Genomic DNA, 21056 nt, shown 5'->3' on the forward strand with positions numbered 1-21056 from the left:
TAAATAAAATTATATTAATTCAAGTTTTATAGTAAGTTATTTTTAAATTATGTTTATTAAATAAAATCTTATTAAATTTTTTACTTTATATTATTATTTGTGTTAATCGATTAATGTAAGTGATTTTAATTATGTGACTCATAATTTTGTATATGTATCTTGATATATCTATTTTCAAAGAGACTATTTCCACATCTTGGGTTTCTTACCTATATGGATATATGGAAAATAAAGGAAATGAATGAATGAATGACAACAGTTAATCACAAAATCAGACAGGAAGCAGGGTATGGTCCTCTGGGTTGTAATTCTGTGTAGTCTGGAGAAAGTCCAGTTTTTTGGGGAACATGTCACTTCCATCTCATGGCATTAAACCCAAAAGACTGCACTCTTCCATGTGAGGGCAACAAATCCAACAAGATATAATGTAGCATATAATTGTGACTGTGCTAAACTGCTTAATTGAATTGACTCAGTAATGTGTTTCTTCAGAAACACAGTCATTTGGAACCGAATTGAGGTCTTCATATGGCAGCTTCATTAATTAATCACTAATCATTATGTATTCATTCTTAATACAGCTGCCATGTATGGTGTAAATAATAGTTGTCTTTCATAACAGCTCTCTTCATTAACAGAGGTGAATGTTAAAATGTGCTAACATATGAAAACTTGTGTTATATCAAACTGTTGCTCATTAATAGTCCTTAACTAAGTCTAAGTCTCTTGCTGAGACAGAATTACTGAAAGCAAGTGCTAATGTCTCTCGGACTGTGAAAGCCCTTGAAGAGCAGATTGATATGTTTGAGAAGAAGAAGTTGCATGACATAAAGTCTTTATTCCTAACTTTTGTTACTATTGAGCTTGGTTTTCACACAAAGGCAATTGAGTTCTTCACTAAGGCCTACCAGGAAATAGCAGATATAGATGAAAATGAGGATTTAGAGGTACAGTATGTTATTTTATTGTTTGCTACCCTTTAAATACAAGGATGCAATGTTAATTTTGAATACTAATCTAACATTGTAAATCAGATATATATGCTTAAACATGTTTCTTTGATCACATTACAGTAAATCTCAATGAATTTTATGAAGGTTATATGTTCCAAATGGTGACTGTTCATTAAAATTTCCCCCTTATACCTGTATTTGTAATCAGTTCTGTGCTGTCTGCCAGTACTGACAATCTTACAGTGTGTCCTATATTATGGACAGTACCTTTTCTGGTCTTGAGTATTGGTGAGGAAACAGGTGACTGAGTTAGGCTTTGATGAGTGTTAATAATGGCTGTGGTTGTTCTAATCCCCAATATACCTCAAGGACTTGTCTTGCCAACCACAGTGTTTGCAGGGAATATAAAATAAACTCTATGGTTGGTGAGGAATTACTGTATTTCCATAGAACTACACTGAAATGTTAGTTTTGAACATGTTACAGGACTTTCAGCAGATAAGAGGAAGTTTGGATGGGGTAAAGAAAGATTTAATTTCAGTCAGTTTGCACATAATTATATGAATGAAATCGTTTAAATTACTTGTGTCCATGTGTGCATCTTGAGTATTTTGCATGTATTTCTGTCTTCCTGTGCTTGATGTTTTCTCTGTTTGTCATCTGTGATTGGCAGAAGAAAGTGTGAAGCTTTGTCACAGTAGATGTGATATTTTTTTCACATCTAAGACTAGTTTATTGCACATATATGTTTAATATACTTATATGTTTAGCTGATACATCACTTTACTGAGGTTGTAATTTGTAACTGGTAGATTACATAGGTAACGTTACAGTTATTTTTAACCCCTTGTTGTAGTATGTGATTTTGTCCGTGTGAAATGCACATATGGAATTAATTAAAACAATTTTAAAAGTAAATAACTAAAATTTGTCACAAAACTTCTGCATGGGTATTCTACATGTTTTGTCCAATAAGGAATCTTTTTAACTTTCATCCAGTGACATGTCACAGACAAAAAGAAGTAATTAATGCCACAAAAGATCACATGGCCACAGTTATCAAAGTATGCTAGCGGGTTAATAGTGTGTGGCTTTGTATAACACTCTGAGGTTCTCAAACTATATAACATTCCATGGTAGGGTGGTCTTGGCCTAGCTGAGATAGTATTCCAGCACACATGTAAAGGGATGGAAAGAAATCATGAAATACTTCAGTCAGGCTGCGCTTTACTCCTCGGGAAAATTATTTAATTAATTCCTGGTACTCATTTCTGTTAGAGGCTGAGTGAACCCCAGGGCCATAGTGCAGCTGGAAGGATTAGGTCAATTGAAAAACATCGAATGACCTCATCAGGACTTGAACCCACGACCTTGCGGCTTGTAGCATAGCCCCTCAACCAACTACGCTACCGTGTGCGGCATCTAGAATTGTGAATTATTTTATTACATTGACTCTTGATTGTTTCAAAATTGTGATATATAGTGGTGTGAGCATAAATGTGCATTCGTGCAGGACCATGTAAATCTTTCCAAAATTCTAATCTGTAGTCATAATAATAGAATGGCTAAGATTATGATGTGCACTAGTCTCCGTACCAAACTGTGCAGGTAAACATAAAGTTGTCCCTTTGCATGAGCACTGTGTCATGAAGGCATATAGGGAACTCAGAGGTGAGTGGACCTTTTTATGCTATGGCCACTTTAACCCTGACAGAATGACAGTGGCTGGAAGGCTGGATGGACTCAAGAACTGGTCTGAACATGGTGGTGATGAGAAAACTCCATGATTCTGGTAAGGGTCAAACTCTGGTCATCCAGCCACTTACTGCCTCACGATATGAAGCTGTTCACAATATATTTCACAAAATACAGAACAGAGAGAAATTACAGTAACCTCAGTAAGAGGTTTGCCCTCCATCACTGATGCATTTTATAATAAGAAAGATGTAAAATCTGTTCTACAGATTTGAATTTTAGAAGAGCAATGAATGAATGAAGTACGTTTAATGTAAATTTAGAAGCACTTTTCTATTCAATATAACGTAAAAGATTTCAACACAGCTTCTAGATATCCTGATGGGAAGTTCTGTGTTTCTTCCCATATGTGATATTTATTTAAATAACAAAGAATATGTGAATATGGTTTTAATTTAGCTTATAATTTGAAATCTGAGTGCAGGCACATTGTTTGTGCTTAAATTCCAAAAAGCATGGGTGCTGGCATGTATCTTATTTCTGCATCATATAATGTCTCCATGGTAAAACTGTATAATTAATTCATACAATGATATAATGTCAATTAAATAGAAAATTTAAGATTAACTTGAAAATAGTTCTTATTTCTAACATAGGTTCATAATATATTTCAAGAGAGGTTATGTTGATGTTCACAGTAATGCTAAATTTCATGCACTACATTTGTCTGTGAAGCTTGTATAAAAATTAATAGCCACTTATGACTTCGTTTTCAGGAGTTCCGGAATGCTCTGAGAGTTCCTGATTCATTGTCTCGCCTGGACACAGTGAAACGAACATCATTTCGGAACAGCTCCTTCTCACTTGCTAATTTATTTGCTGTGCCCCCTAGTTTTAGAAAACCAAGTGAAGGAACCTGTCACTTACCTTCCAGAATTGCAGCCACTAGTGATACAGTGGTGGGTTATTCTTCTGCTTGATAGTAATTTCAGTTATGAAGTAGAATTTTAACAGTGAATATCTAGTTTAAATGGAAATTCTCTTAATCTTATTGTCTCTGATTGGAAGCTAAAATTTATTTGTAATATCTCTGAATGGATTACATTTTACAAGTCTTACTGGACATCCTCGCACATCAAGTTCAGAAACTATTATTTAAAAATTATTTCAAGATAATATTTATTTAATGAAGTACACTGTAAAAATTCTGAACCACTGAAAAATGCACATGCCATTCTATGTAGGAAATTGTTACCATTTAGTTTTACCACAAGAGTGGAGCACAGACTAGAAAAGATGGAAGAAAAAAGTTAATATTTCTATGCCATTTGCATGTAGAGAAAGTGGTAAGGTAAAAAAGGTAAAGATATCCCTGTAACAGGCCATGGAGGCCCATAGGGTNGATGTAGTTTAACCTTTATCGGACGAACGTCATCATATGATGTCGTTAAAAGTAAGGGCAGCTGGCCGAACGTCATCATATGATGTCGCGGATTCCACGCGTGTANTTATTTAAAAATTATTTCAAGATAATATTTATTTAATGAAGTACACTGTAAAAATTCTGAACCACTGAAAAATGCACATGCCATTCTATGTAGGAAATTGTTACCATTTAGTTTTACCACAAGAGTGGAGCACAGACTAGAAAAGATGGAAGAAAAAAGTTAATATTTCTATGCCATTTGCATGTAGAGAAAGTGGTAAGGTAAAAAAGGTAAAGATATCCCTGTAACAGGCCATGGAGGCCCATAGGGTTGTGAGACATCAAAGCTCCCATTTTCTAGACGGTCGGCTCACAGATGGCAGTGAGGTTGTCAGCCTTACATGCCAACTGTCCTTTACTCCCAAGAAGATTCCTGGTACTCATTTCTGTTAGAGGCTGAGTTTACTCCAGGGTCCTAGTGTGGTTGAAAGGATTAGGTCAGTTGAAATATCCAGTGACTCCATCAGGAATCGAACCTGTGACCTTCTGGCTTGTAGCATAGTACCCGAACCAACTACACTGTGTGCCTCAGAGAAAATGGTGTTCCCCAACAACTTGTCTAATTTTTGTCTTGAATTTCAAATGTTTCATGAAACAAAGGGGGCACATGGTAGTGTAGTTGGTTGAGCTACTATGCTGCAAGTCAGAAGGTCATGGGATCAAATCAGAATGAGGGTGAGATCAGAGAACATATGCATGGAGCAAACAAGAAATGACTAAGAAGCTTTGTTAGAATTGAATTGAATTGAATTTATTTGCATTCCATAGACCCTAAGTAGGTTAATACCTCTGGATATAGAACAAGTCAAAATAATACCTACTGGTACAAGTAATTTTATCTTAAACTAATATAGCTGAATTCTACATTATTCTCTATTTACATTGAGGTATTTGTCTACAGAGTAGAAGGAATGAGCATGCAGATATTTCTTTAGCTCTGATTTAAAATGTTTAGTATCATTACTCAAGTTTTTGATACTTTGTGGGAGACTATTGTACACTTTTATGCCAGAAAAGTAGACTCCTTTTTGATATAGTGATAAGTTTGATGAAGGTAGATGGAAGTTATATTTTTGTCTAGTATTCATGTTATGGATATTGGAATTTAATTCAGATTTATTTTTGTTGTACACAACAAATAAAAGAAGCAATAGTATGTATTGTGATTGAAGAGGGAGAATTTTTAATTTCTTAAATAAATCTCTACATGAATCTCTACTTCTACTTCCTGTAATGATTCTAATTATATTCTTTTGTATCTTAAAAATTTTTACACTATGTGAAGAGTTCCCCCAGAATATTAATCCATAGTTCATAATAGAATGAAAGTAGGCATGGTAAACCATCTTCAGTGTTTCCTGTGGCATAAAGGGCTTAATCGATCTCATTGCATAGCAAGCTGCACTTAATTTAGGTATAGTTTGTTCTATATGTATTTTCCAAGACAGTGTCCCGTCTGCATGTATTCCAAGGCATTTTGTATCAGGTGCTTTACAGATTAATTTGTTGGCATAACTGATGACCAGATCAATTTGGTGGCTGTTTTTAGTTAAGAATGGTATGTAATGGGTTTTATCAAAATTTAGTGAGAGTTTATTGGCTTTGAACCATCTATTTAAAGCTTCAAATACAAAATTTATATCATTTTAAAGTCTTCAATTTTAGAAAATCTTGTCTGAAAAATGTCTTGGGAAGTGTAAGCACACATGGAAGAATGATATTAAATGGGCTTTAGACTTGGTTGTGAAGATGTCAGTTGAAGTGATGTGTACCTGATATGGGTCCAGTAGAAGGCTTTTGTGGTGATGGTTATGGACTTTTTGTTCAGTTACAAGGGATTAACTAATAGGGTGAATAATTATTATCTGCTCAGAGAGGACAGACATGAAGTAAGTACTTTGTTTTTTACTTTACTGTGAGGACGTGATTGATTGAAAACTTTTTTCCCCCTTGTAGGAATCCATCAAAACTGGTTTAGAGGACTCTGTGGATTCAGTGCATGCAAAAGATTACCTAGAGGATGAATCTTCATCACTTGCCTCTGAAGAAGAAGAACGGAGACATGTAAGAAACCATATGAACTAAATTTTTAAGAGTAATTGTGCATTTTTCATCACATCCTTTATGCTGGGTATCATATTTTGTGTAGTTCTAGGAGTTTCACTGACATCTCTAAATAATTTTGTTTTTTATTTATATATTGTCTTAGTTTAACATGTCTGTAACACTCTTAATATTAATCATCCTGTTGTGTCAAAAACAGGGCACATAAAATGTATACAAAAGTATGCAGTCTACACAATATTATTCTGTAATTAAAACAAAATAGACACTATCATATCAACATCTGTTTCTATTGACACTACATGTTTTGACCCTTGTACTGGGTCATCATCAGGCATACAGTGATACCAGACTCAGTTGTTGAATTGCTTCTAACAATTTACACCTTATTCTTCAATAAGGATCCTTATTGTGCGCTTGAGAGTTCTTAAATGGATAAATTGAGTCTTTTGGTTAAAATTTTAAGTACTCAGATAATAAAAATAAAAAATTATGGACTAAAGATTAAAACATAAAAATTAAAATTGTCCTACAATGGAAATGAAGTATTTTGCGATAAGTCTCTTGAAAACTTTGTGACTGCTACGTGTTGACGTGGTTTTCTAGTGGTAGAAGCAACTATAGTGTGGGGTGCCTGTGTATCGGGATCTTCTTACATAAGTTAGGTTGTGTGGTCTTGACCTACTATCATCTTGCGGAGCTTATGCTCGTTATTCTGTATGTCACCCAATAGGTTGTTTATTTGGAGTGATGTATATTAGATTTTCTTACAATGATATGTATATGGGCTGCTCCCTGCATTGATATTGTTGCTATGTTGTAGCAGTTTGGCTACAACATAGCGACAACATGTCCCATTTTATTCTTGAATGTCTCTCTGTCTGTCTTCATTTGCAGCCTCTGTTCTGCTTTCCATTCTCAGTACACAGCTATAGTCTTATTCTGGAGGTTTCAAAGCTCTAAATATTAAAACTCTTGTGCTCAACACCATGGGACTTATGAAAAGACAATGAATATCTTGTCTCATAACTACTTCATTGAGTGCTGAAAATTCTGCATATGGATATGGATGTCATCATCACAATGTATTTTTCCTAAGCTTTAATGTATGGTCGGTTGTAGTAGTCATTACAATATATTAAAGCTAACCAGGTTAAACTTATTATAAAAGTGTCATGTTGTGGTATTATTCTGCAACACACATATTTTTAATTTTAATTTATAACATCAGTTTTACCAAAATATAAATGATGTATTAGTGGTAGTAATAATAGCTTGTGAAGAGGCATATATTTGTATGTATGTGTCCAGATGATGATTGAACATAGCTAAACATTTTGAACCTATGTTCAAGAAGTTTGTGTATATTGTATGTAATTTGAATAAAGTTTATATGTACAACACTGGTTTTCATGTTATGATGGTGTAATATAGTAAATCTGTATTATAGATCTGAACAATTTTGAATGTGTGTTTTAGTATATTTTAGTAATATTAGAAAGACATAACGTGACTAAACATTCTTATTTGTTTGTTTAGAAAGCATTTTAACTATGTATAGGATCAGTCATGAACAGTGATATGGCATTCACTTTACAATGTAACCAGTAGAGCTTGAGGGCCCTCAGTCAAAATGTACTGTAATATGCAAGTTTATTATGAACTTAAGCTGGATAATGCAATAAACAGTTTAGTAATGGAGAATCACAACACACAGGCAAGAGATGTACTTGTGCCTGTTCAAGGTGAAGAGTGTGTTCAGTTTGCATTTGTAGGACTCATGACTTGTGGAGATCAAAATTACTAAACTGTTAATAATTTACGTATAAGCCTGCAGAATTTTTAATGCAGTTCATTAATTTTCATTACATCAGACTTCTGTTTCAATGAATAAACATTTGTGATCTTACAGTGCTCATGGGAATGACATTTAAGCATACTGTCATGTGTTACTGACTAGACATTGGGTTTGGATTGGTAACTGGATTTGTTGGACTCTTTTTAACTTGTAACTACAGGTAACTTATAACAGTTTCACAGATCTACATACTCTACAAATCATTGTACTGCAGCACATATATAAAGTCTTCTGTGTCTTCACTAGTTGTTGCCTGGTAATTGCTCCCAACAATGTAATTTCCCAGCTCCCATACTCATGTCCTTACCAGCTGGCAAATGACTCGCAACTACTCATGGGCACAACTAAGTTGCCAAAAGTCAGGTTAGACTGCACAGAAAACACCATTCCCAAGATTTCCTTCATTGTTGCTGACAAGTTGGCAAGCCACTGTCTAACAATGACTCACTTGTTAATCGAGCCATTCCCATGTAATGGACAATGTTTTAGTAGTCATGTCATAATATCATGTTCACAGTGTACCATTCTATCACCATGTCATGAGTATATGACTGAAGTTCTGACATCACCTGTATTCTTTTTCATGAACATAAAAACCACATATTGTGTTCCATATCACACATATGTCAGAATCTGCAACAAACACAACTGTATGCTGAGGCCTAGCTGCTGGGTGCAGACTTACCAAAACAAGTTCACCTTTATTATGTGATGGAACTGATTTCTGCAAGAGGGTGAAGACACAATACCCAGTGTGGAATAAAGAAAAATGGTTGTCTGACATCACAGTTATTTATTAACCCTTTGACGTGGTCATTTAAATTCCGCGGCCGCGTCTCCTGCGGTAATATATTCAGCCGGCCATTTAAATTTTGCTCGAAAATGATTTATTCATCATTGTTCTTAAATTCTATGAGATAGGAACATGAAACTTTTACTAAAATGATCTAAAAAGGTGGTTTTATAACCTTACCTTATAATATGAGCAGCCGGTATCTCGGCAATGGAAGCAGTTTGTTTAGAATTTGAGCAGTGAATGGTACGNAGTAAATAAATTATTCATATATGCAAAGTTTATTTACATAATAAAAACAATACACTTTGTACGTTTATGAGATGTGGATTAACAGTGCATTGTATTTTGTAAAAGAATGTCACAAATACTGCACTTAAATATAAAATATGTTTCTCTGTGTATATCACTCAAAACATTACTGTTAGGATTTTTATAAGATGTGATGGTTCAAACTGAAGTGTAACATTTTCAGTCTTTGTAAATAACTGAACCAGAACACGACAGTTTCCATGTTTAGCCAGCATTACAATGAAATTATTCAATTAACAAACATCAAGGTAACAGCTTGGATGATTCATAGTTTCTGAAGGATTTTCAGAGCTTCAAGTTATGTCTACACTATCTGCACAGCCAACATAGTTGTTGGAATGGCTTAAATTTCCATCCCAGAAACAATTTTTCAGCACTCAACTATGTAGTACCACTTAATCATAGAAGTAATCTGTACAAGTACTGAAATAATTGTTAGCCAAAGCATTTATCTTTACAAATATATACTGGTTTTCAAAAGTACTGAAGACTAAAGGAGAGGAAATTGAAAATTTCACAAATACAGAAACCTCTTTCTAATTTCTACCTTTAATAGTAGAGGATTCTTGTTCTACAAGAACTATATATTTATTTCCACATTTCTTAGCATTCACGAAGCATGTGAGAAAGTCCTATACACAGAGAACTAAAGAACTGCAATGAATACTACATACTTTAGACGATAATGTATAGAAAACGAGAATGTCTTGCATCACAGAATCGCACAGAAAGCTGTATATTGACTCAAATCAGAGATGCATGTTCCAATCAGCCATACTTTAATTAAGGGCGTCTTTGACAATATGAATAACAGATATCCAAAATATTCATGTTAGCATTCTTGTGTAGGCAAACACTTTTAAAACAAGCACATCAGAACCATTCCATAGTATTACAAAGGGTATTAAAAAATCAAAGTATTTCTTTTACTAGCTTGGACAAATGGTGACCAATGATTTTACATGGCATAAGCATATATCAAACAAAACTTTCTTTGCAGAGGGGATGTATAGGCTGGTGCATCAATGTGATGCCTGGCCTCAATGCCCAGTTTCTTCTCCTTTGCCCAAAACGTTCTCTAAACAGGTTTCGTTTGAACGAGCTTCATATATATGGATATTTGCTGACATACTGTTTTGAAATCAGGTTATATTATCCTGAATGCAAATCTAATAATTATGACACTCTTTACCATTAGATGAAAAAGAGGTCTACAAATTAAAAATATATTTTTAATTAAAGCATCAAATTATACAGCACTGACAGTAAAAGTTATCTTCATTTGAGACCTATGGTGTATCTAATCTAACACTACTGTCAGTAATAATAATTTGTTTGTGCATTACAACATTCTCAGTTCACACAAAAGTGTATACAAATTCTAATTCTAAGCACTAATCATACAGTAGGACTTATGGCATAATTGAAAACGTACATAACATCTGTGCAATGTTCAGGAATATTACATCTTCAAGTACATTCATTTTCCCATATAAAAATGTGTGCTTCAATGACTAAACTGTGTCCACTACTTTATGTCTTATGCACATTTGTTGGCCAGTTGAATTTTCCAGCAGACTCTTGGTGGAAAGAAGTGTTTTGTTAACATGGCAAAGAGCTGCTACATATTACTTTGTATAATTAAAAGTGGAAAATATACAGTACTTTATAAGAAAAGTAACAGTGTACACAAAATGTGTATGACTTACTTTACATTTTCAATCAGTTCCAGTTCTTAATGTGGAATATCTTTGAAGGCAATAAATACAGTGACCTTCATTACACTTTTAATATACAGTATAAAATAAATTACTAGAAAAAAAAAAGACACTTGAAAATGTTTCCTTTTGTTGAAACGATGTTATGATTTAAGTTCAGTTCTGTCAGTTATGTTTCTGAAGTCAATCACAAATGTTGCTTATTTGTCTGGACCTTCAACTCCAGGCTGTGTCATAAGGTCAGCAATATTCTTCTCCAAGTCATCTATTCTGTTTCCCATTTCATCTAGTAACACTTATTAAGGAAGTTATTAATATATAACACGTTAACAATGCATCATTCTTGCATTTATTTTTTGCAGAAGAAATCAATTATGTCATCAAGTTAAAATTCATCATCTTTGTTTGCTGCTTATTATTAGTAGAACTACAGTTTTAAGAATTTAAAGCTTAAAGTTACCAATTGATTGGTGAAACGATGGAAGGAGAGCCACAGCACTGAACTCATGTGTACGCAAGTGTGTGTGCACATGCCCATGTGAATTTTATGGAAAAAAGCAAGATTCAGACGGCTCAGCAACTGACAATGGGCAAACTGTACCGAATACTTTCAGTTTGATGGCTATCTTTAATTTGGACAACATGAAGCTATACTACAGGGCAATACCAGTTCACTGTATGGTTTTTAAAAATGTCTTCACTTCTGCATAAGATAGTCAAAATGAAGCATTCAGTGACAGGTAAAAGTAAATCTAAACGTTTCAAAGGAGCTAAAAATCTACTTGCTGAATATGCTATCACCACCACATTCTTCAATAGCAATGTCTAGAATTATCTGTGTAATTCGGATAGGTAACTGGGCAAGAAAAAGAAAAAAATAAAAATAACTAGTTTGGGACAACTGCCTAGCTAATCCAGGCTTGAACTTAAAGCACAAAGAATTAAACCATTCAGTCATAAATGATGGTTTTGGGACATCATATACTGTTAAACAAATTCTGATTCTAGATGCATGACAGTGAGCACTCAGAATAAAGCCAGTGACACCTGGTTGTCAATTGTTTTAGTAAATCAGGAAAGTGCTGTGAAGAAGCTAAATGGTGTCAAGATTCAGACCTGGTGGGGGAAGCCTGATGATATGAGTAGACAGAATCATGTCCTACAAGTTACCCTTAACATACGAAAAGACTGCCTAATCTGTCACTAACCACCAAAAAAGGATGAGGAAAAGTGACAATAAACATGAACAAATCCCAGGAAACAAATGGCAAACGTGAAGCTACAAACATCCTCAGGAGAGTGCTTGACATATAGTGCTGGAAACACTCTGAATAGAGTCTATATTGACAGTTCAAGGCACACTAAAATAAATGGCTCTTAAATAGCAGCCCTTTTATAAAGTGTAATATCATAGTAACTGACCGAGTTACCACTGCTTGTCAGCGAAGTTAGTGTCAACTTTAGCGGATAGAGGGTGTTGCGTGGTCAGTGCAACAAATCCCCGCGGCCGTTAATTTCGGTTCTCTAGACCAGAGCCATGATTTCCTTGAAATATCTCCTCAATGACCCTCACGAGACTGAGTGGACCCCGTTCCAGACCCAGTACTTCTCAGAAAATCTGGTAGCGCCGGGAATCGAACGTGGACCTCTGGATATGTAGATATAGTTTGCTTGTGGACTAAAACCATGGAGTTTATTTTAATATACTAATATGTTATCAGTGCATAGCAGAAATATTACTCATTATTTTGCCAGCAAAAATATTTTTATGTAATATAGGTATGTAATAAAATTTTTCTTGTTTACACTAGTACATATTCACGTTATACAGTCTCATCATTTCCGAGATAAATCCTAACCAAATTTCTTCAACCCATTTTATTATAATAATTTTCAGTTGACAGAATTGAAATACAATTTATGTAGGTCAGTCAAAAAGTTCCTGGAATTCCCCTGCAGATGGAGAATGAGCAGTAAGACAGCGCACACACTGTTGTGATGGGAAGCTCAGCATGTCTGCTCGCAAGCGCAACAGGTCTGGACAGGTTTCAGTGTGCAGTGTCGTTACTGTTCCGTTTGAATTAGACGCGAGTGTTGATCATTCGACACAATGTCACAGTTCGAACAGCGTGCAAACATCAAGTTCGTGTGCAAATTGGGAAAATCTGCTTCAGAGATGCTATTGGCCCTGCATCAAGTTTACAGTGATACTGCACTAAAGAAATCCGCAGTTTACAACTGGTTTTACCGGTTCAAGAATGGGCAGGAGACGTTAGAGGATGACCAGTGCAGCAGGAGACCAACATCCAGAACCTAAGAAATTATTGGAAAAGTGCAACAAATGATTTGATGTGATCGAAGAATGACCATTGTGGAGTTGGAGCAAGAAGTTGGCACTATTACTGGCCATTTCTACGTGCAAGTTTTGCAGAGGTTGTGCGATGAGGTTTGGAGGAAGCAGCGCGACAAGTGGCAGGGACAATGGTTTCTGCATCACGATAACGCACCAAGCCACACATCACTTGTTGTGCAGCAATTCCTCGCCGAGAAAAACATTCCTGTCATCACTCAACCACCGTACTCTCCGGAACTCGCTCTGAGTGACTTTTGGCTGTTCCCTACTTTGAAAATGGGCTTAAAGGGGACATGTTTCCCAACCACGGAGGACATCAAATCAAATGCGATGGCTGAGTTCTGGAAGATTCCAAAAGAAGCCTTCCACTGCTGCCTCCAACAATGGCAGGATCGATGGAGCAAGTGTGTATGAGCGCAAGAGTCCTACTTGAAGGTAATTAGGTAAGTGTTGCCATATGTCCTACCATTAGAGTGCTATACCACGATTCCGGGAACTTTTAACTGACCCTCGTACAAACACGATCAAAATAATGAGCGCCTATTGTATTGCTATACTTGTTACTCATATGAGAGAGAGGGAGAGGATTTCTTTGTGTGCGCGTGCGCACATGGGTTTGTTTTTTTTTTGTGTGTGAAGAAACAAGCCAACTTATGCTGTGTTTGATGTCATCACCTACTCCAATTTTCCATTAAGGCCCTGGGTTTGCCAAGTGCAGGGATTTTCAGGAATGAAACCCTTGCAGCTAGTAAAGGATTGCTATATTTATGGTGCATTTATCATATTCATGAAAAAATTACTTATTCAAATTCTTGGAGAGAAATTTAGACCTGATGAGTTTGCACAGGAAATGAGATGCATCAGTATTTGGAATACAATGCTAGAAGTGTTTCAGACCAAGGAAGAATAACTCTGGAATGCAGCACTGAATTATATAATTAGTTCTTTGGGGGGGGGCAGTCAATGTGGCCACATATCACCGTACTTTTATGTATAAGTGTTGTTGAACGCATTCTTTTTTATCTGATAGTTGCTTGAAAACTGGGTGACGCATCTCCTTCACATAAATATCAGAATTAATCATGCCCTCAAAGAAAGCCCACCAATTTATCTGTACTCACATAGTGAAGTCTCAGATTAAGTGAGCTCAAATTCTGTTCTGTGAGTTTACCCCCTTATGTAAGTGCTAGTATCAAACACTATAGTCTTCTGTTGTACTGGAGTTGGGGTTGGTTATAAAACATTCCATTACAGTACATCAATCCCTGCACAGTAATCCAGATTAATTCTCTAAGTGCAACTTAAAGTAGGTTCTGACTTTGATACCAGCTAGATCCTTCTCTTTCCTCACTTTTAACATAGTCAAAACTTTGTGTATTTTGGCAATACCAGGTCCTCAATATTGTTTGGATACCATGCTAGGTTACATTTTCTCGCTGCTATAATCCTATCATTGGATGCAAAATGGAAATCCTACATGACAGGTTCTCCCGTCTAAAAGAAATGAGGATTTTTATCTTCACCCTAGCCTGATGGACAGAGGCCAAGATGACCAAATGTCTAACCTGGATGCATAAACAATCAACACTCAACAAATACATGACTATTTCTGTTCTCTGGCACAGCAAAATATTGGTCTCTGTACATGTACACATTATTGCTGGGTAGGCAAACTGTATAAGTTACAGGACAGAACATTAAAATACTTAATCTCACCTTAAGAGACATTAACACATAATAAAACTACTGACAAAAAAGGATATTTCTTGTAATGATCTGATCTGACATTGTCTGAAACTTGTCCTGTATGCCTTGGAGTAATGTCTGAACCTAAAATAAAACAAACACCACTGATATAAAAAATACTTACACTACAGAATTTATAAAAATTTAATTATCTCTTCATATTTTAGTCATGATATCAGAATACTGTGCAACAAATTTTTGCTATTCTAATTACCATGACCCATACATGCAAACATGCATTAAGTGTTATATTAAACAATCCTGCTTATTTTTACCCTGAAATGGATGTAACTCTGTGGCCTTTAGACCGCAAGTGAACTGTACCCATAAGGGGTATACTGTAGTAAAAACAATTGTGACTTGTATTTATACAAGTATGGGTAAAAGCATATTACAATCCGCAAGTACCCAACCCCCAACCCACCGAATATGTATATAACATTTATCTGGAAAGTCATAATGACATTTCATACATATTACTAAACCGTAATCACTAATACACTTAAATACCAACGGTATGTTACTGTCTGAAGACCACTGGCACTGCCCAGGTAATTAGGCCCAAACCTTCTCATTTGGCTTTTATACACGGTGTTTTGTTACTTACATGTTGTGTTAACTCTTGCATATTCTTGGGATCACTGCTATTACCGATCGAATAGTTTTGCTGGTCATCAACTGACTTCAAGTCTTGTTTCATATCCGCCATAGCTGTTTTCCGTTCCAGCTGTTGCCGAACGGATCAACGATAACCTGCACGGATAACAGTAACCTGTGGTCACCATAAAATTATGGACAAATGCAAATGTGCGTGAATGGTAGGAGTCTGGCACGGGCGAGCACAGACGCGGGCGATGCGGGTACCAGTATGCGTGACATCATGCGCCTCCAATGTATGCAGGTGCATGGTACGACTACTATTCGGTAACTTGGTATTGAATTTTTATGTGAGATAACCAGAATGTGCCTTAAAAGACTTTCATGTTACTGTTGCTCAGAGAAAAAGGCCGGGATAGCCCAGTTATAGCGACGATAGCGACGGGCTTGACGGCTGGGGTGCTATTCCTATCAAGGGTAACTTTCTCATCATCTAGACCTGATCCAGACTGACTCTGGGACCCATCCAACCTGCTGTCCAATGAGTACCGCAAAGGGGTAAAGCGATAGGGGGCGTGAAGCTGACAACTCACCTCCTAGTGCCAAGGTTTAAGAATTATGGGGTTATACCCCCAGCTCCCCATACATCCCCATTTAATTAGATGAACCAGTATGATTCACGCCGAAAGGCCACTGTATGTATGTGAGTAAGGAGTGGGCTATAAAATCCGGCCCTCGCACTGCGACCTTCAGTCTTACTTTCCTATCGAAATGGTTGCATGTTCCGACTGTTAACTAGCGCTGTGGCGACTGGATAGCCGTTGGAAGATCATCTTCCAAACCTTCTCGAAAACTGCAAATGAAAAAAATCAAGAGTTATGTTTGTCAGTAAGAATTAAATAACTGGCTAACTGATAAATGTGTATTTATGCAGTACAAAATCAATGTCCAGAAAAGGTGCGAAAGAAAGATCTCGGGTGTGGTCTTGCTGTAAGCGATCAGATTATTTTTGGGATGTAATTTATCCTATTTTGTAGTCATGTTTTATTATGGAGTTGAGCCCTTTATAGTGGTATAAATGAACGCATTCGTTTAGATACACCGCATATGTCTGATCATATCCTCTAGCATTCTATTCAGTGACATGTACCGCTATTGTAAGACGAAATTATGAATGCATGTCTGATAGACGACATTGGGAACATGGGGCCCGGCACATCAAGGAAACTGGCAGCCGCAATTTCCGAGAATTGTTACCAGCCTGAATTGAACACTTATTACTGAATGGAGCAGAATAAATTCAGTAAACTGCTACTCAATTTACGCCGCTCCATTCAGTAACATGTGTTGAACTCATGCTGATAACGATTCTAGGAAACTACGGTTGGGTTGCAGTTGCCAGTTTCCTTCCCCAAAGGCTCAGGCAAGTACCATGCAGGGTAGATGGTGAATGTAGTGTGTTTCCCAAGTATTCTGCATGAACCACTGCTTCTCTGCAGAAACCTACTGGCGGTAGTTTATGCACAGGCGACAACAAACCAAGCTATCAGCAGCTTCCCCATGTCTCACAATTCATGGCACACGGTGTGTACATGACAAATGACGCAATCACTATTACACATCCGTAACAGTGGTTAACATGAATTTACGAACGCCACTGTTCACCCACCCATCCCTCAACCATCACAATCTTTATGACATTATGCTTAATTGATTGATCACATGGGCAACTGTACTCATTATAGATACACTTTTGCCGTAAATTAAGAACGTAGAACAAAGGTTATAAAATTTTTAACGAAATATCACAGTTCACTTGCGTGCTTTTCCTGACCTTTCATCACATATGAACTTATACATCATTAAACAAATACATCCCTAGTGCGGAGATATACCGCGTGATCGATATAAACATTTCATTGGCTGAGAGAGTAACGGGTACCATTATACTTGCATGCCATTGGTCACTTTCAGAACTGCTGGTTGTCATGTGATAAAGGCCGCCATATTGCAGTTGTCAAATTGAACTCTCGTCAATGCTGTGTAATTCTTTTGTTATCTGGAACCGATTAAGCGTTAAATATCATATTCCTAAGTTTAGTAATATAATTTCGATATGCGTGTGGTTAGGAAATGGCAACACTGAAGTCAAAGGTTCTCTACTGCGTATGAGGTCATTGTGCTATTTACATTTGTATGTAGTGAACAAAGAAGTGGAGAAATCAGTTCTTCTGTGTAATGCATTAACGCCAGTTTGAAGCCAGTTGCTTTAAACATGCCTACAGAATTTATGAAGTGTTTGTATATATTATTACTTAGTATTTTAGTAGGCAAATCATCAGCGATATTCGTAGTAAAGAGGAATACATTAACGCCCATCATTTTAGGTAAGATTAGTAGTAATGCTTCAAAAGAAAGTATTTTCATGTTGTCATAGTTTAAAGAAGGCCCTAACAGAGTGTATTTACAGTTAGAATTGTTCGTCAAGTCTAATAACCTAAAATCCCAAATTCTTTCATGAGTTATTGAGACTTGGTAACTTACAGCACTCTGCTAAGTTAAATAATTGTAAGTAAATCTAAAATTTACTGGCAGGTATATGTGTTCATTGTGTTGTAAAGTTATTCATTATCATCATTTTCCTTATTGTGCATGTTGAGATCTGATATGAATATTAAAAAGCAGGATCTTTTGGAATCCTTCTCAAGAGTTCATCTTACAAGTAAATTCTTTCTAATCCCTTCTGTATTGTATAAGGTTTGTTAATGTGAAATTTTTAACTCAGACGTAAGTTCTTCATTTCTTTGCAATCCACTGTAGAATGTACCATAGTCCTTAGGAAATTAATTTTTGCTTCTGCTGCTTGGGAATGAATGATTGGTTTGGTCTGTGGCTCATGTAAATGCAAGTTGGAACATATGAGTATGACTGACTAAACACCCCAGCAACATGCTGTGGTCATTCCGGGAATTAAATTGTCACATCTTGTATTATAATCAGCCATTGCCCTTTAAAGACAAAAACTAGCAGGCCACTGATAGAATTATTACTCCAATTAAATGGCACTGATTGAGAGCCATGGATGTTTGTCTCATCCGTGAAAACTATACATGTACCTTCACATCTATACTTTGCCTTGATCCTTAAATATGATATTCTCAAAGCTCTGAAACTGTGGTTCTTCATGAGGATTCATTGATTATCCTCTGTTTTTGTTCATATAAAATCTAACCTCTTTAGTGCTTTTCTTAAAGTTGATAGGCTCACTATAAACTGTACCAACTTCATGTGAATTTTCTTCAGCACTGTTCTCTATTTGATGGTGGCATAAAAGTCATTAACAGTCCTGTATATAACACTTCCATTAATGCTGTCCAGCATTGATTTAGAAGATTGTGCAAGTCTCTATGAGGAGTTGAGAATGAATGAATGCATTGGATGATTGATCTTCATTTCTTTCATTGTACTTTTCACATACTTCTCCAGTACTCCTGTTATCCCTACTACTCTTATCTGAGTTTTATTGAGGTTTGTGGAAACTCTGCACCAGCCTCCATTTTCACAAATTTGTGTCCGCTGGCCATAGTCTCTTGTCATTAGCTATGAATAACTTTGCCTTGCAGTTTGTTTTGAATAAGCAGCATTTTAAAGTAGCCAGATGTTTTTCTGTACATTAGTGTCACAACTTGGCAGTGTCAGCAGTGCAAACTTGTGTCAATAGCTGGGACACAACCTAACACTCTTTTGTGAAGTAATATTGGAATGTGAACTTGCTCAAACCCACCACACACACAAACATGAGGCTGAGAAGAATAAATGGAGCTGTACATTTTTTAACATGCTTTTTTGCTGGTCTTTTAACAATTCAGTATTTACCATATCATTTGGTTCACTTGCGGACTAAAATCATGGAGTTTGGTCTATTCTGTTTATTCTTTTTGATTTTTACATTTCAGTTCCTGGAGATGGCGGCAGTCAGGTTGAGGCAAAACTTCACAAGGAAGAAGTTGTTCATTATTTATGTGAGAAAACAACACAAGACTTCTTCAATATATGGCTTAATATGGAATTACTTGTTCCATTAGTCATAGATTGCTGGGTAAGTAAACAGCCACGTTTCACAGTGAATTGTTTATACTATGGCAATGCAAACATTTTGATCCTCAGGTCAACATATAAGGGCAAATTGGGAGGAACAAAGTATTTTCCATTTGTGTATGTTTCTTGAAGCTTGTATTTGTGTCACCAGTTACTCCTCTTCCTCTTCTTTGTGCTTTTCCATTTCCTGTGCTTTCTTTTTCGTTCTCAGAAAATTTGTCTGTTTAGGTGTTTAAACAGTAATGTAAACATAAATTCAAACCTAAGGAATGAAATGTTTATACATCTTGTTTATGAAATGCTTTACTTTTAGAAATGGGCATCTGTAATCATGATGACATTTAGAAGTCATCTGTGTGTTCCAGTTAGTAGAAAGAAAGGACATTTATGTAAGATCTGAAGCTTTCATTGTGAATAAATGTGCTAAAATCTTATCAGGCAGTCAGCCCTGTCAGCGTTGAACTAAAAACCGAAACTTAAGAGATCTTGTCGGTCTCCATCATAAGGGTCGGTGTGGTGAAGGACCGTCATTATGGTCATTCACCATGGTGATGTAGGAGATCTCTGAAACATTGGTTTCTAGTTGAACACTGACAGGGCTGACTGCCCGAGAAGACTTAAGAACATGTGTGTTGGATCTGAGGTTCTGATGCCAGTGACTATGAAGAATACTGCTGCTGGGATGAGGTGCTGTCTAGTCTGGTACAAGTTTACTAATGATTCAGAGGAATGTACTGCCTCCATCTTTAAGGTTAGAAAGATGTTGCTTGGCTTGTCTTTGGTGGAGGCATTGTGTTTCTCCAAAACATTCTACTGGACTGTGTGCCACCACATCCCTGACCCTGTTTGACATATGCCGACCGTTATTTCTGAATAAGGATATTCTGGACTTGGATCCATTACTGTCTTGAAGGTTGATTAGGAGGATGAATATTTTCAAAAGCTCACACTTTGGTTTCTTACCTGTCAAGTGTATGCAGTAATTCAGACTTTTCTTTTTGTTAATGGGTTTCAAAACTTTTGCCACAACACTTGTTAAAAATTAGACATTTATGCACTAGGCTGTAACAATGTTAGATCTTGCCTCAAAAAGAAAGCTGTCATTTGCAGTTGAGTAGAATGGTGATTCTTTCCGTGGTTGCTATAAAACTGGAACTTAAAATTAATCTAAGACTGAGAAACAGTATTGAAATTATTTAATCGTTCATAAGATTTATATTGCAAAGTATCAGCATTAAATAGAAGACAGAGTTTTGTTCTTGTATTTAGTCCTGTAGAAACTAGCATCTTCAGAACTTGTATTTTAATTTTAGAATATATTTGATTTGTTTCATTCTAGTCCATCACACTAATATGAAAAAGTTGAATAATTCCATCCAAGTG

At 36.1% G+C, this 21056-nt stretch overlaps 3 protein-coding genes across 8 annotated transcripts in view; 2 read left to right on the forward strand and 1 right to left on the reverse strand.

Annotated features, from left to right (window-relative positions):
• LOC111872111 (protein FAM92A-A) overlaps positions 1-8850 on the forward strand; it is a 20132-nt gene extending 11282 nt beyond the window's left edge. For 5 of the 6 annotated variants that reach the window (XM_023865713.2, XM_023865689.2, XM_023865717.2 and 2 more), the window contains 5 exons: positions 723-947; positions 1440-1472; positions 3425-3607; positions 6091-6198; positions 8687-8850. In XM_023865713.2, the coding sequence (XP_023721481.1) occupies positions 723-947; positions 1440-1472; positions 3425-3607; positions 6091-6198; positions 8687-8722 (585 nt within the window). In that variant the 3' untranslated portion in view covers positions 8723-8850. The remainder of the gene's footprint in view (positions 1-722; positions 948-1439; positions 1473-3424; positions 3608-6090; positions 6199-8686) is intronic. The other variant, XM_023865704.2, reaches the window with a different exon arrangement.
• Positions 8851-9107: 257 nt separating this feature from the next.
• Positions 9108-17395, reverse strand: LOC111872143 (heat shock factor-binding protein 1). The gene is made up of 4 exons (XM_023865736.1): positions 17007-17395; positions 15586-15731; positions 14996-15062; positions 9108-11168 (listed from the first exon to the last, which is right to left on the reverse strand). The coding sequence occupies exons 2-4, from the start codon at positions 15685-15687 to the stop codon at positions 11080-11082; spliced, it is 258 nt and encodes an 85-aa protein (XP_023721504.1). The 5' UTR covers positions 15688-15731; positions 17007-17395; the 3' UTR covers positions 9108-11079.
• A 181-nt stretch (positions 17396-17576) lies between these two features.
• Positions 17577-21056, forward strand: part of LOC111872181 (group XV phospholipase A2) — a 12283-nt gene continuing 8803 nt past the window's right edge. The window contains exons 1-2 of the mRNA XM_023865811.2: positions 17577-17962; positions 19532-19674. Of these exons, the coding sequence (XP_023721579.1) occupies positions 17851-17962; positions 19532-19674 (255 nt within the window). The 5' untranslated portion in view covers positions 17577-17850. The remainder of the gene's footprint in view (positions 17963-19531; positions 19675-21056) is intronic.

This window comes from Cryptotermes secundus, unplaced genomic scaffold, assembly GCF_002891405.2.
Source record: "Cryptotermes secundus unplaced genomic scaffold, Csec_1.0 scaffold828, whole genome shotgun sequence".
NCBI lineage: Eukaryota > Metazoa > Arthropoda > Insecta > Blattodea > Kalotermitidae > Cryptotermes > Cryptotermes secundus.